The 14,187-nt window shown below is 62.8% G+C and overlaps 1 protein-coding gene across 6 annotated transcripts in view; it reads left to right on the plus strand.

The window, feature by feature from the left end:
* TACC1 (transforming acidic coiled-coil containing protein 1) overlaps positions 1 to 14,187 on the plus strand; it is a 39,498-nt gene that overhangs the window by 9,730 nt on the left and 15,581 nt on the right. For 3 of the 6 annotated variants that reach the window (XM_074563913.1, XM_074563911.1, XM_074563912.1), the window contains exons 2-3: positions 5,010 to 5,128; positions 12,551 to 13,643. In XM_074563913.1, the coding sequence (XP_074420014.1) occupies positions 12,850 to 13,643 (794 nt within the window). In that variant the 5' untranslated portion in view covers positions 5,010 to 5,128; positions 12,551 to 12,849. Of the gene's footprint in view, positions 1 to 4,140; positions 4,371 to 5,009; positions 5,129 to 12,550; positions 13,644 to 14,187 lie in introns of those variants that run through there. The other 3 variants (XM_074563909.1, XM_074563910.1, XM_074563914.1) reach the window with 3 other exon arrangements.

Raw genomic sequence — 14,187 nt, forward strand, 5'->3', positions numbered from 1 at the left:
GGGGGTACCTGCCGCCAGCGCGCTCACAGAGCTGATGGGGCGTGTTACTTACACGGTGTTTGTCTGGAAAGAGGCAAAGCCAGGAAAAGTAGTTCCTAAGCAAGGCTGGGTGCCCGTGGTTAGAGCCTCCTGGGGCTGGGGACCACCGTGCTGCCACATCAGCCTCTGCTCCTGCATCCTTTTATGGACCCCAACCGGGAGAGGCTGGGTGCCTGGGCAGGGTGCTGCTGGGCTGTGCGCTGGTGGGCTGTACATCGATATGTGGGCTGTACATCGATACATGGGCTGTACATCGGTATGTGGGCTGTACATCGATATGTGGGCTGTACATCGATATGTGGGCTGTACATTGGTATGTGGGCTGTGCATGATGGGCTGTACATCGATATGTGGGCTGTGCATGATGGGCTGTACATCGATACGTGGGCTGTACGTGATGGGCTGTACATCGATACGCGGGCTGTACATCATGGGCTGTACATCGGTATGTGGGCTGTACATTGATATGCGGGCTGCACATGATGGGCTGTACATTGATATGTGGGCTGTGCATGATGGGCTGTACATCGATACGTGGGCTGTACATCGATACGCGGGCTGTACGTGATGGGCTGTACGTTGGTATGTGGGCTGTACACGATGGGCTGCACATCGATACGTGGGCTGTACGTTGGTATGTGGGCTGTGCATCGATGGGCTGTACACCGATACGTGGGTTGTACATCAATGACGGAATCACGGAATCACAGAATTTCAGAGTTGGGAGGGACCTCTAGAGATCACCTGGCCCCACTCCCCTGCCAAAGCAGGATTGCCCAGAGCACGTCACTCAGGGCTGCATCCAGGCGGGGCTTGAAGTCTCCAGAGAAGGGAACTCCACACCCTCCCTGGGCAGCCTGTTCCAGTGCTCTGTCACCCTCACCATAAAGAAATTTTTTCTCATGTTTGATCGGAACTTCCTATTTTCCAGCTTGTGCCCGTTACCCCTCGTCCTGTTACTGGCAACCACTGAAAAGAGCCTGGCTCCATCCTCCTTCAACCCACCCTTTAGATACTCATATGTCATAATAAGGTCTCCCCTCAGCCGTCTCTTCTCCAGGCTAAAGAGTCCCAGCTCTCTCAGCCTTTCCTCAGAAGGAAGATGCTCCAATCCCTCAATCATCTTTGTTGCCCTAAATATACAGGCGGTGCATTGATACGTGAGCTGTACATCGATATATAGGCTGTGCATCAATATGTAGGTTGTACACCAATACGTGGGTTGTACATCAATACGTGGGCTGTGCATCGATGGGCTGTACCTCGATCCGTGGGCTGTGCATCAATACTTGGGCTGTGCATCGATCCCTGGGCTGTACATCGATGTATGGGTACCTCGCTGCCTGTCCCTGAGCTGTCTTTGTGCGGTGCTCGGCACAGCGGCGCTCTGGGCCCGGGCGGGAGGTGACAGCAGCGCAGGGGACAGCCCGTCCAGCTGCTGCGTGTGCAGGCTGCAGCTCTCTGCGCGGGTGGAAACTGCTGGCAGGTCTGGTTTCGAACAGGTCAGCATCCTCTCTGCTCTGCAGAAATGTGGCCGCTGACTGTGCCAAGCGGCATTTGGCAGCCAGAGCCAGCGGTGTGACTGACAAAGTCAGGTTATCTCCTCAGCGTTTGATTTGCAGCCAGTGGTGCTGCCAAGCTGGGTCGGGTGCCAAGCTGGAAAATGCCACTCGAGGCGTTTTCTTAATTGCCGATCGTAAACAGCGAGTGGAAGCAGGCTCTGCTCTTGCCCTGCTCTGGTATCTTCCTGCCCCGGGGCCCTGCAGGTCAGGAGCTGCGCAGCCATCGCTGGTGCCGGTGCGGTTCATTCCCGCTCATCCCGTCCTCTCCTTCCTCTGGGCGGCGGGTGGGAGCGGGGGGGTCCTCGCCGGGCATGCTGCGTGTGCGTGCAGCCCTCACAATGGAAGGATGCTGCTGATTTCCTCCGCTCATGCGCCCCAGTTCCCTCGTCCAACAAGTGGGGGGGCTGCAGAAGTCGGTCTGTGCGGCTCCTTCCCCGCTGCCGCAGCTCCTTCTGCCGCCAGCACCGCACCGGCTGCGGCTCCCGCACTGCCCGCATTTCTCTGTCCTCTGCGCGGTGCCTGGCAGCCGTCAGCTGTGCTGAAACGCGGCGCTGCCATCGCTCTGGCTGCTCTTCTGGGTCAGCGTGGGCTCGGGCAGCGGCGGGTGGGAAGGGGGAGAGGGAGGAGGAGTTGGGGCTGCAGCCAGCCGTGCTGCAGAGCCGCTCACGCCGCGGCACAGCCTGAGCATCGCCTTATGTAAAATTCATCTGCAGCGATCAGCTCTGCCGCGGCGGGTGGTGGGAAGGAGCCTGCTCCTTTCTGCTCACAGCAGACGTAGGCGACAGGATGTTGAGGTTCTGCTTTTGCTTCAGCCTCTTGGTTTTTGGCTAAGCTGTGATAAGCGTCACTTAGTCCCTTCTTGCTCAGTGTCCTCCACGCAGCAGCAGGGAGGTTTGCAGGGCTCCTTGTCCCCTGGACCCCAGCGGGTGCTGTGGCCGGGGTGTCATCCCAGGGTCCGGACCCTGCTCCTGCCCCTGCCCCGCGGTGGGGACTGGCAGCACCTTTGCTCCAGCTGAGCCAGAGGTATCTTTGTGGAAGTCTGGAAACGTCGTATGAAGGGATAAGAGATTTTCTTTGGCAGAGGCCAGACAATAAGAGCGTGCAGCAATGACACATATATTTAATAAGGACACCAGCAGATGGAAGCTTGGCAGAAAGGATCCCTGCAGGGAGGTTATTTGAGATGCTCCGCAGTGAGGAATGAGCCCTTTGAAGTGTCTGATAGAGGCTGGTGTCAGAGGTAGCCAGACCAGATGGACGGGTCTGGCCTGGCCCAGAGACCTCTCTGCCCTGCGGAGGCATTCCTCACGCCCGGAGCTGGCTGATGATTCACAGGAAAGCATCGGGCTGTGGTCTGGGCTGCCACGTGAGCGCTTCGTCTGGTTACTGAGGGCCAATAGCACTTCTTCGCAATGGGCCGAGCTGGTTTTGCAGCCGGGCGGTTCTCTGCCCTTTCCCGGGTTGTCCCGGGGACCTGCCGCCAGGAGCGGGCAGAGCCCGCCCGGGGCCGTGGGGAGCTGCGGGCTCTGCGGCAGCAACCGTCCGGAGCCGGAGATGCCGCTGCCCGGAACAGTGCCGGACATTCCTCCCAGCGCTTCGGACGCTGTATGGCATCAGTCACGTTACGCTCCCCTCGCTAGCAAGCATGGGGGGAGGTAATGAATTTGGGAGCAGGAGCCCTTGTTAGGGAGAGGATTCCGGAGGGAGGCCAGCCTGGCAGGGTTTATTTCTGCGGCGACTGTTGGCTGTTATTTTTAAACAACAATAGTCTAATAAATAAATAAATAAATGAACTTGCTGCCACGGAAGGATATAGCATCGGCCAGGGCTGTTGAAGTCGGCGTTTCCTTGGAAAATGGAGGGGGCAGGTGTTTCCCTGCCCTCTGCCCCTCTCCCGCTGCGCCTGGGCCTGGGCAGCCCCCCCTGTCCCGAGCCCTGGGGGCCGCTCGGCCTGCACCCAGCAAGTCAAGGGGGGGTGGTTTGCTGGCATGTCGAGAGCGGGAGGAATCTGCGTCCCGCCGGCTGTGCTGCAGCACAGGTGCAGCCCCGAGAAATGCGGGATAAAGCGGGGTGGGGGGGGATCTGGTTTCACAGCCCCTGCCTTCCTGCGTGGAGGGGGGGGGGGGTCCTTCGGCGTGGGGGGCTCGGTGCAGCCTCCCGGAGGGGGGGTGACAGGGGGTTGGGGGCTGGCGCCTGGCCGGGCGCTGGGAGCGATGTGCACAACCCCCGCAGGGGATGCGCCGGCCCCGCGTTTGGGCAGAAATAGGTGGATTTGAGAGTTTGCGTGGGCAGGGAGGGGAGCGAGGGAGGGGCGCAGCGGCCTCTCACCGCCCGGCCGGGAGCGGGGGGGGGTCTCGGCGGCGCTGCCCGCATCCCCTCCGCATCCTCCCCCGCATCCCCCCCGCCGGCGGGCGGAGCGGGCGTGCGGTGGGGCCGGGGGGGGGGCGCTCGGGCGGGCCGGGCCGTGCCGGGCGGGCGGCGCCGGGGGGCGGCGGGGGCGGGCGCTCTCCCCGCCGCCAGTCGTACGGTCCGGGGGAGGCCCTTGGCGGCGGCGGGGGCGGCGCGGCCGCGGCGAGCCCGGCGGGGAGCGGAGCGGGGAGCGGGGCCGAGCTCCGGCGGGCCGATGGCGTTCAGCGCCTGGCAGATCCTCTCGCCGGTGCAGTGGGCCCGGTGGACCTGGTCGGCGGTGCGGGGCGGGGGCGGCCCCGAAGGGGGGGACGGCGGGGCGGCGGCGGCGGCGGAGGAAGACTCGCCGGCTCTCGGCTTCAGGCAAGTGACCGCGTCCCCTGCCCCCCCCCCCCCCCGGCCGCCGTCCCACGGACGCGGGGACGGCCACGCATGCCGGCTGTCCCCCCCCTTCGCTGCCCGCTCGCTGCCCGCTCGCTGCCCGCCGTCAGCTTGGCTGCCCGGGGGGGTACGCGGCCGCGGGACCTGGCGGGGGGGAGGGGGGTTCGGCCGAGCCCCTCGGTGGCCGGAGCCCGGCGGAGCTGGGCGCTGCTCCCCCATGGGAAGATGCCGGGGGGGGGGGGCGGCAAGGCTCGGTTCCCACGCTGGCTCCGCCGCTGCCCTCCGGAGCCGCGGGGGGAGACGGCGGCGGGGCCGGGGTGTCCTTGGAGGTGCGTGGTGGGCGCTCCGCCAGCCTGGGAAGGACCTGGCAGAAGCATCCCCGGAGGCTCGGCCGAGAGGAGGGTCGGGGGCGCGCAGGGGGGACGCTCACGATGTTGTTTCACCTGCTCTCCCTTTTCCGTTTGCTAGCGTGTCCCGCTGGACAGGAGCGAGCGGCCGCCCCAGGATGCCCACGGCCGGCCGGCCCGGGAGCCGGTCTGGCTGGATGTGTGGGCAGTGTGGAGGATTTCAGAGCTAGCCTTGAAAGTGGTAATTCCTCACTCTTTTCCCCCCCCTCGGCAGCTCGGACTCCGAAGGTAATTTTGAGACCCCTGAAGCAGAAACGCCGACCTGCTCGCCGCTAAAGGAGTTCTGCGAGCCACCGCCACCGGGATCGCCGGAGCCTGAGGCCGGGACCCAAGGTAAAGAGCCAGCGTGCACCTTCTGCTTTTTGGTTCTCTGCTCCGGATGCGGAAAATCAGGGTGGGGTCAAGGAGGAGAAGTCGCTTGTTTTGAATAATGCCTGCCACATTTTTTGTGGTTAATGGCCTGGATGGTTCAAATGCCAGGACTCAGGGCTGTGCGCTGCGCTAAAGGCTGTTCTCTCGCTTTAGTGAATCGATTTGGAGGGAGGGGGCTGCTCTGCAGGCTTAGAAGAGTCAGTTTGCCTTCCTTGGCTCGTGCCTATGCAAGCACAAAATTGTCCTTGCGCTGTTTTGCAACCACCGGTTGCAGCCTCCTGCTGTCCCCGAGCCCGGCCACGGGTTTGGGAGCTGCCCAGGGATGCAGAGGCTGCAGCCGGGATGGCTGTGATGGATGGATTGATGGAGAGGAACCGAGATGCCGTTGAATCATTTTGTCAGTTCAGCTGCCCTCTGCCACTTCCCTCGCAGACCGCGCGGGGCTCGGGGCTGCCTCCCGTCGGTGCCTGCTGTGGAGAGGGCTGATGGCTGGTGGGAGCTGCCCCACACGTGCCCCGTGTGCCGCTCGCCCTTGGCTCTTGCGCAGGAGCTGGCGTGGTGCTGGGTTTGTGTCCTCCCCGGAGCAGGCAGTGATGGAGGTTTCATTGCAGGGTCTCTTTTCCCCAGAGTCAGCAGTCAGGTGTCTTTGCTGTGTAGCTGTTGTTAAAGATGCAAAAGCTCAACGCCGCTAAACCCCATTTCCGGAGAAATTGCGAGGGATCTGCTGAAAACGCGGGGGGTTTCCTTTGCTGGCAGGGTCCCGCGCTGTTGCTGGTTTGTCCTTGCGTCTCACACCAGCTGCTGCTCCTCTGAGCGTGGCTCCCCGTTAACCCTTGGCCTTCTGGGGACCAGCTCCCCCCTGTCGTCGTACCCCCCTCTCCAGGGGCAATCCCGGTTGGTGTCTGTGGCTGAGCTCGGTGTTTATGTCTGGTTTTGTGCTGCCAGGAGGAGGCTTTGAAGCCCCGGCACCCCTGCAGCAACCGCTGGAGGTTATCAGGGCAGGGGCAGGGGGGAGACCTCCCCTTTCATCTGCTCTGGGCAGAGCAGGGGACTGGGCAGTGTCAGGACGTCTGTGCGTCCCCGGGGCTGTCGGACGGAGGGCAGCACAGGGGGCCCGGGAGGACCATCCTGAGCATCCTCTGCCTCCTCTTGCCCGACTGCCGGTCGCTGCTGCAGGGCCCCCGCTCTGGGACTTGCAATATTGTGCTTTTCTTTGCCTGTCGGTACTTGAAGGGGACCTACAGAAAAGACAGGGACAAACTTTTTAGCAGGGCCTGTTGTGATAGGACAAGGGGTAATGGCTTTGAACTAAAAGAGGGGACACTTAGACTAGATATAAGGAAGAATTTTTTTTACAATGAGGGTGGTGAGACACTGGCCCAGGTTGCCCAGAGCGGTGGGAGATGCCCTATCCCTGGAGACATCCCAGGCCAGGCTGGACGGGGCTCTGAGCAACCCGGTCTAGTTGGAGATGTCCCTGCCCAGGGCAGGGGGTTGGACTGCGTGGCCTTTAACGGTCCCTTCAACCCAAACTATTCTATGATTCTTGAATGCTTGCAACAGCTTCCGATAATCACAGCTCTTGGAATAATCCTTCTCTTTTAAGAAGGGATGACAGAGGCATCTTTACTTTGGGGGATAATGTCTGGGGAGGGGGAGAGGGGAGGTAAAGGCTTTCCTAGCAGCTATGAGGATAACTTCTGCCACAGCTTCTGCTCAGGGAAGTGCATTGCCTCAGACTCCAGGGTGTCACCGTCCCCAGATGCGCCTCTGCCCTGGCGTCCTGGGACGAGCGGTTCCTCGGGGCCAGCCTGGCACAGCAGCGAGGGACCCGGCTGCCCCGTGCACAAAGGTTCCAGTGTCGCCGAGGGGGTGATCTCTGGCAAAAGCTGTTTTTCCGTGCTGGCTGGTGGAGAGCGGGATGTTGGAGACGGCAGGGCCAAAGTCGTGGTGCTGCTGTGCCCAGCTCCATCCCATCCCTGCCCTGCCCGCACCCAGCTCCATCCCTGCCCTGCCCGTGGCTCCGGCTGCGTCTCCTCGGAGTCTCTGAAATGGTGGAGGGAAGGGATTCCCTGGGTGCAGTGAGAGTTTGGGGTGTGTGGCAGGTGTCCTGGGGTGTTAAGTCGCCCCGCCTGAGGTTATCCCTACGTTAAGGCCCCATCTTCGCGGTGCTGTTTTGCAGCAGCGTGTGCCCTTCCTCCCAGCTGCGGCCGCGGAGCCGCGGCGGTGCGCGCCACGGTGGCAGGCGATGCAGCGTAATGGCTGCGTGTCGGTGCCGGCGCTGCCCTGCGGTCCCGGGGGAAGCGCTGCTGCCGGTGCCGGCCGCGGCAGGGCCAGCGGGACAAGCCCCAACCTGCCGGCGGGCTCGGGGGCAGGCAGAGCCCCCCGGGCTTGGAGGGGCCGGTGGGAGCGGACATTCTCCATCTCACAGCCGCAGTCTCACCCTTACTTGGGAATAAAGAGGGTTAGGAAACTCGTAAGACAGAAGCTGTGCCGTGCGCCCAGCTGAGAGGTGGCCTGGATGCGTTAAACCCTGTTATGGGGGACAAAAATCCAGCCGGCCCCCTTGCCCCGGGAAGGGGGCTGCGTCAGGCTTGGTGCCCGTTCGGGGTCACTCAGAAGTTTCCCTCTTGGTGTCTGGGGCGGTGGAGGCTCTGATCCTCTCCCAGTCTTGCTGAAGTTGTCCTCTGTCGTCTGCCAGAAGGAGATATTCTCTGCAAGGAAATGAGCCGAAGCAGCAAACATGGAGCCGCCAGTGATGGGAGCCGGCTCGTCGGCTTTTACTTCTGTTACCCTGACGCAGGACACGTGTTTTCCGGTGCCGTTAGCGGCAGCATCGTTAGCCGGTATGCTAATTCTTAACAGAATAGATTTAAAAATAGATCAACGTCTGTTAAACAAAAGCGGAAAGCCGAAAGAGGAAAGAACTTGTCAGCCGCGTGAGCCTGAGCTGAATGCACCGGCCAGATATCCTGCGCGCGCCGGGGAAGGGAGGGTGCGCGCTCGGGCTGAGCACGGAGCCCGGGCCCCGGCGAGGGCTGCGGAGAGCGGAGGGGTTGTTCCAGGCGCTTGGCATTCCGGGCGGCGCGGAGGATCGCTGCTGCTTCGCTCGGTTGCTGTACGTGGGATGAAAAGGGCGCCGGGAGCCTTTGCATCGCGGCGCTGCTGCCGCTGCCAAGTCTTCCTGATTCATTGCGGGGAGCGAGGGATGGCACGCAGGAGAGCTGTTTAGTAAGTCGGTGTTTGTGTTTAATTTCAGCCCGAGGAAGACAAGCCTAACGATTAAAATGCACATGCACAGAGTGCCTATTACTGCGGTGCCAGACTGTCCTTTCTGTACGCTTCTCTTTAGGGAATAAAGAAAAAATCTCCGTTTCCACGTTGTAGTATCCCCTCCATGTACACTGGCCGGCCCAGAAGCAGGTTCGCACTCCGTGCACGGCCGGTGCAGCTCCTCTTTTGGGGGATCTGGAGTGGCTGTGCTTGGGTTTGGGATGGATCCTGGAGTCACCGAGCACTTGCTGGCGGTGCCTGTTTTCGTGCTGGGGCTAAAAGGTCCCCACCCGCCGGGCACAGCGCCAGAGGTGAGACGGGAGGGCTGGGGGTCACCTTTTCGGGATGCTGCTGAAGGCAGCGCCTGGCATGCCTGCAAGAAGAGCGGGTCCGAGGGGGACGCCTGGTCCGAGGGGGATGGCTGGTGCGGTGGGCCAGCGTGTGTGGCAGCGTGGCTACCAGGCTGCCTTCTCCTGGAGTCCTGTGGGGCGTTTGGCACGGTTTGGGCCCCAAAGGATGGCCAGGGCAGCTGGGCCGGGGAGGTGCTGGCTGTTTCCCTGGCAGGAGACGTGAGCGGAGGGAGTGTGTGCCGAGCCGGCGCGGCGGCTCTCCGGCGTGACTGCACGGGGGTGGCGGGGAGCCGGGCTCGCTTCGGGATGTAAACGCAGGCGGGGGCTGTGGAGGAACAGGGAGAGCCGCACGCAGGTCGGCGGGGCTGGGAACAGGCAGGGCTGCGCTGAGGGTATCGCGATGCTCGGGGCGGCGGGGGCCGGGGTGCGGATCCGGGCACTTCCCGAGCCCCCGGAGGTTCTTCGGGTCACTGGTTTCTGCATCCTGTGTAATTGTTCCCGCAGGAACGCGTGCTCCGGTCGCTTGGCAGCTCGTGGGAGGCTGCGTTGGAGGCAGAGGAAATGCAGAGGGGGAGGAACCGCTGGGGCCGGGGGTGGCGTGGGGCCAGGCTGTCCCCCCCAGCCCTTGCTGGGCAGGGGGACCCTTGTGGGCTGGGTTTGCCGGGATGCCGTCACCTTCAGGACTGCTTTGCCAGAGGGGCGGGGGCCGGCTCTCCATCTCTACGAGGGATGGTGCCCTGGGAGCCCCCCCGGTCCCAGCAGGTCCCTGCGGCCGTGGCTCTGCCCCACAAACCATCGCGCTCTTCATCCTGGCAGCGCTCTCCGGAGAATTAATTGACCTCACAGCTTTGCCTGCCTTTGTCCCCTGTATGGAGCGACCTCAGTGCCAACACGAGCCCGTCCCGGGGTGGCCTCGGCCCCCGAGGCTGTGGGCCCCCGGGGAGGCGAATAGCTCATCCCTCGTAGGGCTGGAGAGCCAGCCCCTGCCCCTCCTGTAAAGCAGTCCCGAAGGTGACGGCATCCCGGCAAACCTGGGGCTTGAAAGTCAGGACTGTGGGGCATTGCGTGCGCGCTCGGGCAGGGCGGGGACGGGGTTCTCGCGGTGGAGGTGGGCAGGCTCCTCGCCACCCCCTCAGCTCTCATTCCTGCCTCGGTTCCCCGGGGCTGTCGCTCAGCCGCAGCGCCGAGCGTGGCTGTTGGCGCGCACGAGTGATTAATACCTGTCTGGTAGCCAGAGAAGGGGCAAAAACCCAACCCCAGAGCCTGCAGGAGGGATGGCCCTACTTCAGAAGATTGCCAAAATCGCTGGCGAGCTCCTGAGCGTTCCTTCACCCACGCCTGCCGTCTCCCAGTATATTCCAGTTCCTCAGCCTCTCGGACTGGCTGTGCTGGAGGCAGGGGGGAGCGGAGCTGTCTCGGGGGCAGAGAACGAGTGAATCGCAAAATTGGAAGGCCTGGGCAGGTGGTTGGAGCTGTTGTGCAGAAATGGTGGTTCTGAGCGACGGTCACACGCACCGTCCCGTCTCCTCTCCCCGCCCTGCAGACATCCCCGGCGAGGAGAGGTGGTTTGCCTGCCGACGGCTTGTTATTCCAGAAGTAATTACTCATTGCTTGGGTTAGAAACCAGGATGGGCTTATGTCTGTGAGAACGGCGGCTGCAAAACCTTCCAGTGGGAATGTAAAATGCATTTAAAAGATGCCTTTTGCCCTGACTTTGAAGTCTGTTCTTCTATTCAGGGCTGTCTCGGTGAGGTTTAAAGCATCTGAGCAAGACAGCAAGTGTAATAAAGTTTTCTTTGGGGTCTGTTAAAGAGGTTTTCCTGGTTCCTAATGATGGAAGGGCCTGGCAGGCGCTGCCTCGGAGTGTTTGCTGGCTGCACTCCAAGTACGTATCCACTGGATTTGTGTTTACTGATGCGTTTTCTGGGGCAACAAGGCAATGTCTGCTTGGAGGGAGCTTTTTTTGCAGTCGGAGGGAGCTTTTTTTTGCAGTCTCAGGGAGCACACAGCCCCTCATGATTCACTTCCATGGCTTTTAGCGTCCTGGAGATCAATTATGCAAACCACGAGCCATCAGCTGAGTCAGGGTTACTGGCTGGGTGTCCTGGATTAGCCCAGGGACCAGATATTTGCCTGATTCACTTTCCTTCTCCTGCCAGCCTGTGACTCGCTCGGTCACCAGCGAACGTGAGCTGGTTGCAAACAGGAGCAGCCTTTCCAGGGAGACGCGCTCGGGGCTGCGGGAGCTTGTCGTCGGCATCCCCTGGCCAACGGGGGACGACTCCCCCCACGGCTGCCACCCGTGTGCCAGTGGGAGGGGGACAGGCAGGTTTCCCAGGCATAAGCATCACCCGTGCCGCTGCTCCCAGACAGCTTTTCAAACCAGTCGAGTCCTCGGGCGAGCACTGGTTTGGTCATGCCCGGGCTGTGTGTCCCCAGAAAGGTGCCAGCGAGAGCTGCGGGTCCTGCGTGCTCCCTGGTGGGTGCTGAGCAGCCCGAGCATCCCGTTCTGCCTTATCCCCGGAGTCTGTGCAGTGGTCCCTGGTGGAGATGCAGGGGAAGAGGTGTGGATGTGACACCGGGTGTTTTCTCTTGTGCCTTCGCCTGCCCGTGCTGCGGTCCTGGCTCTGGGTGCTCATGGGTGTAGCTTTCAGGGTGCCTCGGTACATAAGGAGCTTCCCCATCCCCTGACAGCAAAGAAAAGATTAAACAGTAAAAGGATTTAGGGGAAGGGATTGGAGTAATAGTGATTAAGTCATGGATCAGGATTTGTGATTAAGAAACTCTGACAGCGGCGTGGCGAGCCCGGCATAAATGCACAGGTGGGATTTCTGCAGAGAGGGGGCAGGCAGGATGGAAACCGCGGTGCTGAGCGGCGCGGCTGCTCCGGCAGGCCCTTCCCTGCGGGATCGCCGCTCTCCGGGGGTCTCACTGCTCTGCTGTGCCCCCCTTCCCTCCTGGTGTGGGTGAGGACTGTCCATACCGCGTGGCATCCCTGCGTCGGGCCCCCATCTCTCTCGCAGGAGAGCAGGGGGCTGTCAAACCCGCTCCCGCACTCGGGGTGCGGTGGCCAAATCCTGGGGAGCATTTTGCATTGGACACCTTCCCTCTGCCTGGGGCACATCCCGCTCCGCAGCCCCGGCACCAGCCACATGCGGCCGGCGGAGCCCCAAATCCCCTCCGCAGCCTGTTACGTCCTTATTCATTGAGCGCAGCATCCCCTTCCCATTCGCCCCAGGACCTGCTTAATCTCGTTCCATGGTGGTTTCTCATGCCATGGTTCCCCAAATTCCTCTTGGTAACCTTTAACTCTCCGCCCAGGTGAGCAGTGACTCCTTGGCACTGCTGTTCCCACTCGGATGCGAGTATTTCTGCCCTGGGAGCAGCTGCCCCGCGGTCGGTCCCGGCGGGGTCTGGCCCTCGGGAGCCTCCTCGCTGGGCTTCGCAGCCGCCTGGGTGGGAGCGAGTGGGGGGCGAGGAAAGGCACAAATGGAGATATTGGTGGGTCTGCTGCGCGGTGCGGAGAATGCCTCCCCACAGGGGCTCGCAATTTGTGTACGTTTTCTCCACTTCAAATCTTACAGACAGTGCTTGAAGCCGGGGTTACGCAGTGGTGCGGGCAGGTGGGGAGGCTGAGCTTTGGGTCGGTGCATCCCCCATAAAATTTGAGCCTGGAGCAGCTGTGAGCGGGGCAGAGGAGCCCCTCTGGTGGGGGATGCACGGCAGGAGGGGGTTTAACTGGCTCCTTTTATCTTTTCAGAGCCCGGTGGCCATGGTGACCTGCTGGTAGGGGAAGCCGACCGGGACAGCTCGCCTGGGAAGCCCCCCAAAGATGAGGCTCAACCAGAGACCGGAGCCCCTAAAGCCAACTCGGATACTAAAGGGGAACCTGACCCTGCAGACGCGTCCCTGACGCAGTCGCCGGCCGGACCCCAGCCCCCGGCCGGACCCCAGCCCCCAGCCACGCTGGGAAGCGGGGCTGGCACTGGCTGCACCACCGTGCCTGCTGCAGAGCCAGCCCCGGTGCCCCATGCCGGCAGAGCCGCCCGGGAGCGCGTCATGTCGGGAGAGGATGCGGCCGACGCCGGCACGGGGCTGGCGGAGCCGAGGGCTGGTGCTCTGGCCCGGGAGAGCTCACCCAGCCGGGGCCACCTCGGGAAGGAGAAACCCCCTTCGCTGGGGAGGAAGATGGAAGAAACCACAGAGGAGACCCCGCTGCCCCGAGCATCCTACCAGTTCGACCCCGAGCAGTACGACGAGAGTGTAAACCCCTTCGTGGCTGGGGGCTGCCGGCTGCAGAGCTCCCCCCCAGCAGCCCCGCGCCACCTCTCCCAGCCCAGCGGCACCCCTGGGGACCTGGGCGGGGACCTGGCCCTGGAGCCCAAGGAGCAGGTCCCGAAACCTGAGGTCGATGGTACGGAGGGGAGGGAGAGCCCCGAGGCCAGGAGAGCTACACCAAGGAAGGGCAGCAGGATCCCGGCCAGCAAGCTGACGCCGAAGAGACACCGAGAGTCCCCCAAGAAACCAGCCGAGGACGCGGAGAGGGGTCCCACGGAGCCGCCGCCTCCCCGGGGCTCCCCCCGGCTGGGTCCCGCGCTCTGGGACAGCCCGGGGCTCAACCCGCTGCAGCACTCGCCGACGCTCCCCAAGGGCTCTTACCAGTTCGACCCCAATAACTTTGACTCCGTGGATCCCTTCAAGCCCACCAAGACCCTCGCCAGCACCGCCCCCGACTCCTGCCCCGCCGCCGAGAACAGCCTCAACGAAATCCTCGAGTCCCAGACGCTGGAGGTGCAGGACGATCTCGCGAAAGGCAGAGACTCCCCGCAGAAGCCCAAGTCGCGCCTGATAACGTGAGTGCCGGTGCGCGGCGGTGGCCGTGGCGATCCTGTCCCCGTGCCGCCCGAGCAGCACCGACGTGCACCTCGCCTTCCGCTGCTGCTTCCCCGGTGTTATCCGCCCCGGCTCCCGGCAGAGGGGCAGCTCCCCTCTCCCTGCCCCGGGCGCTCGGGAGAGGATGGGAGGAGAGGGACGGGTGTCCCGGAGTGGTGCCGGTGCCCCGGCTCGCAGGATCGCCCCGTGGAAATCCCCTCGTGGGGTCGAGGAGTGGGAGCAAACCTGTACCCAAGGCTCCGTTACTTGGAAGGCTTGCCCAGCCCACGCCGGGGTTCGGGGTGTTCTGGCGCTGGTGGATCAGATGCTGCCGGGACGTTTGTGAGCTGCCGCTGAATCTCCTTCTTTTACAGCAGGGGAGGAGAACGGGGGTCAAACAGGCAGATCGTTTGTTGCTTGTGTCGCATCTGCACCGGCGGTAGGGAGCTGCTGGCCCTCGCTCCACTATTTAAGTGCATGTTTAGTTCCTGAACCGAGCAATTTAAAACCCCCGTGTAAATGCTG

This window comes from Larus michahellis, chromosome 20 (assembly GCF_964199755.1).
Source record: "Larus michahellis chromosome 20, bLarMic1.1, whole genome shotgun sequence".
Lineage (NCBI taxonomy): Eukaryota > Metazoa > Chordata > Aves > Charadriiformes > Laridae > Larus > Larus michahellis.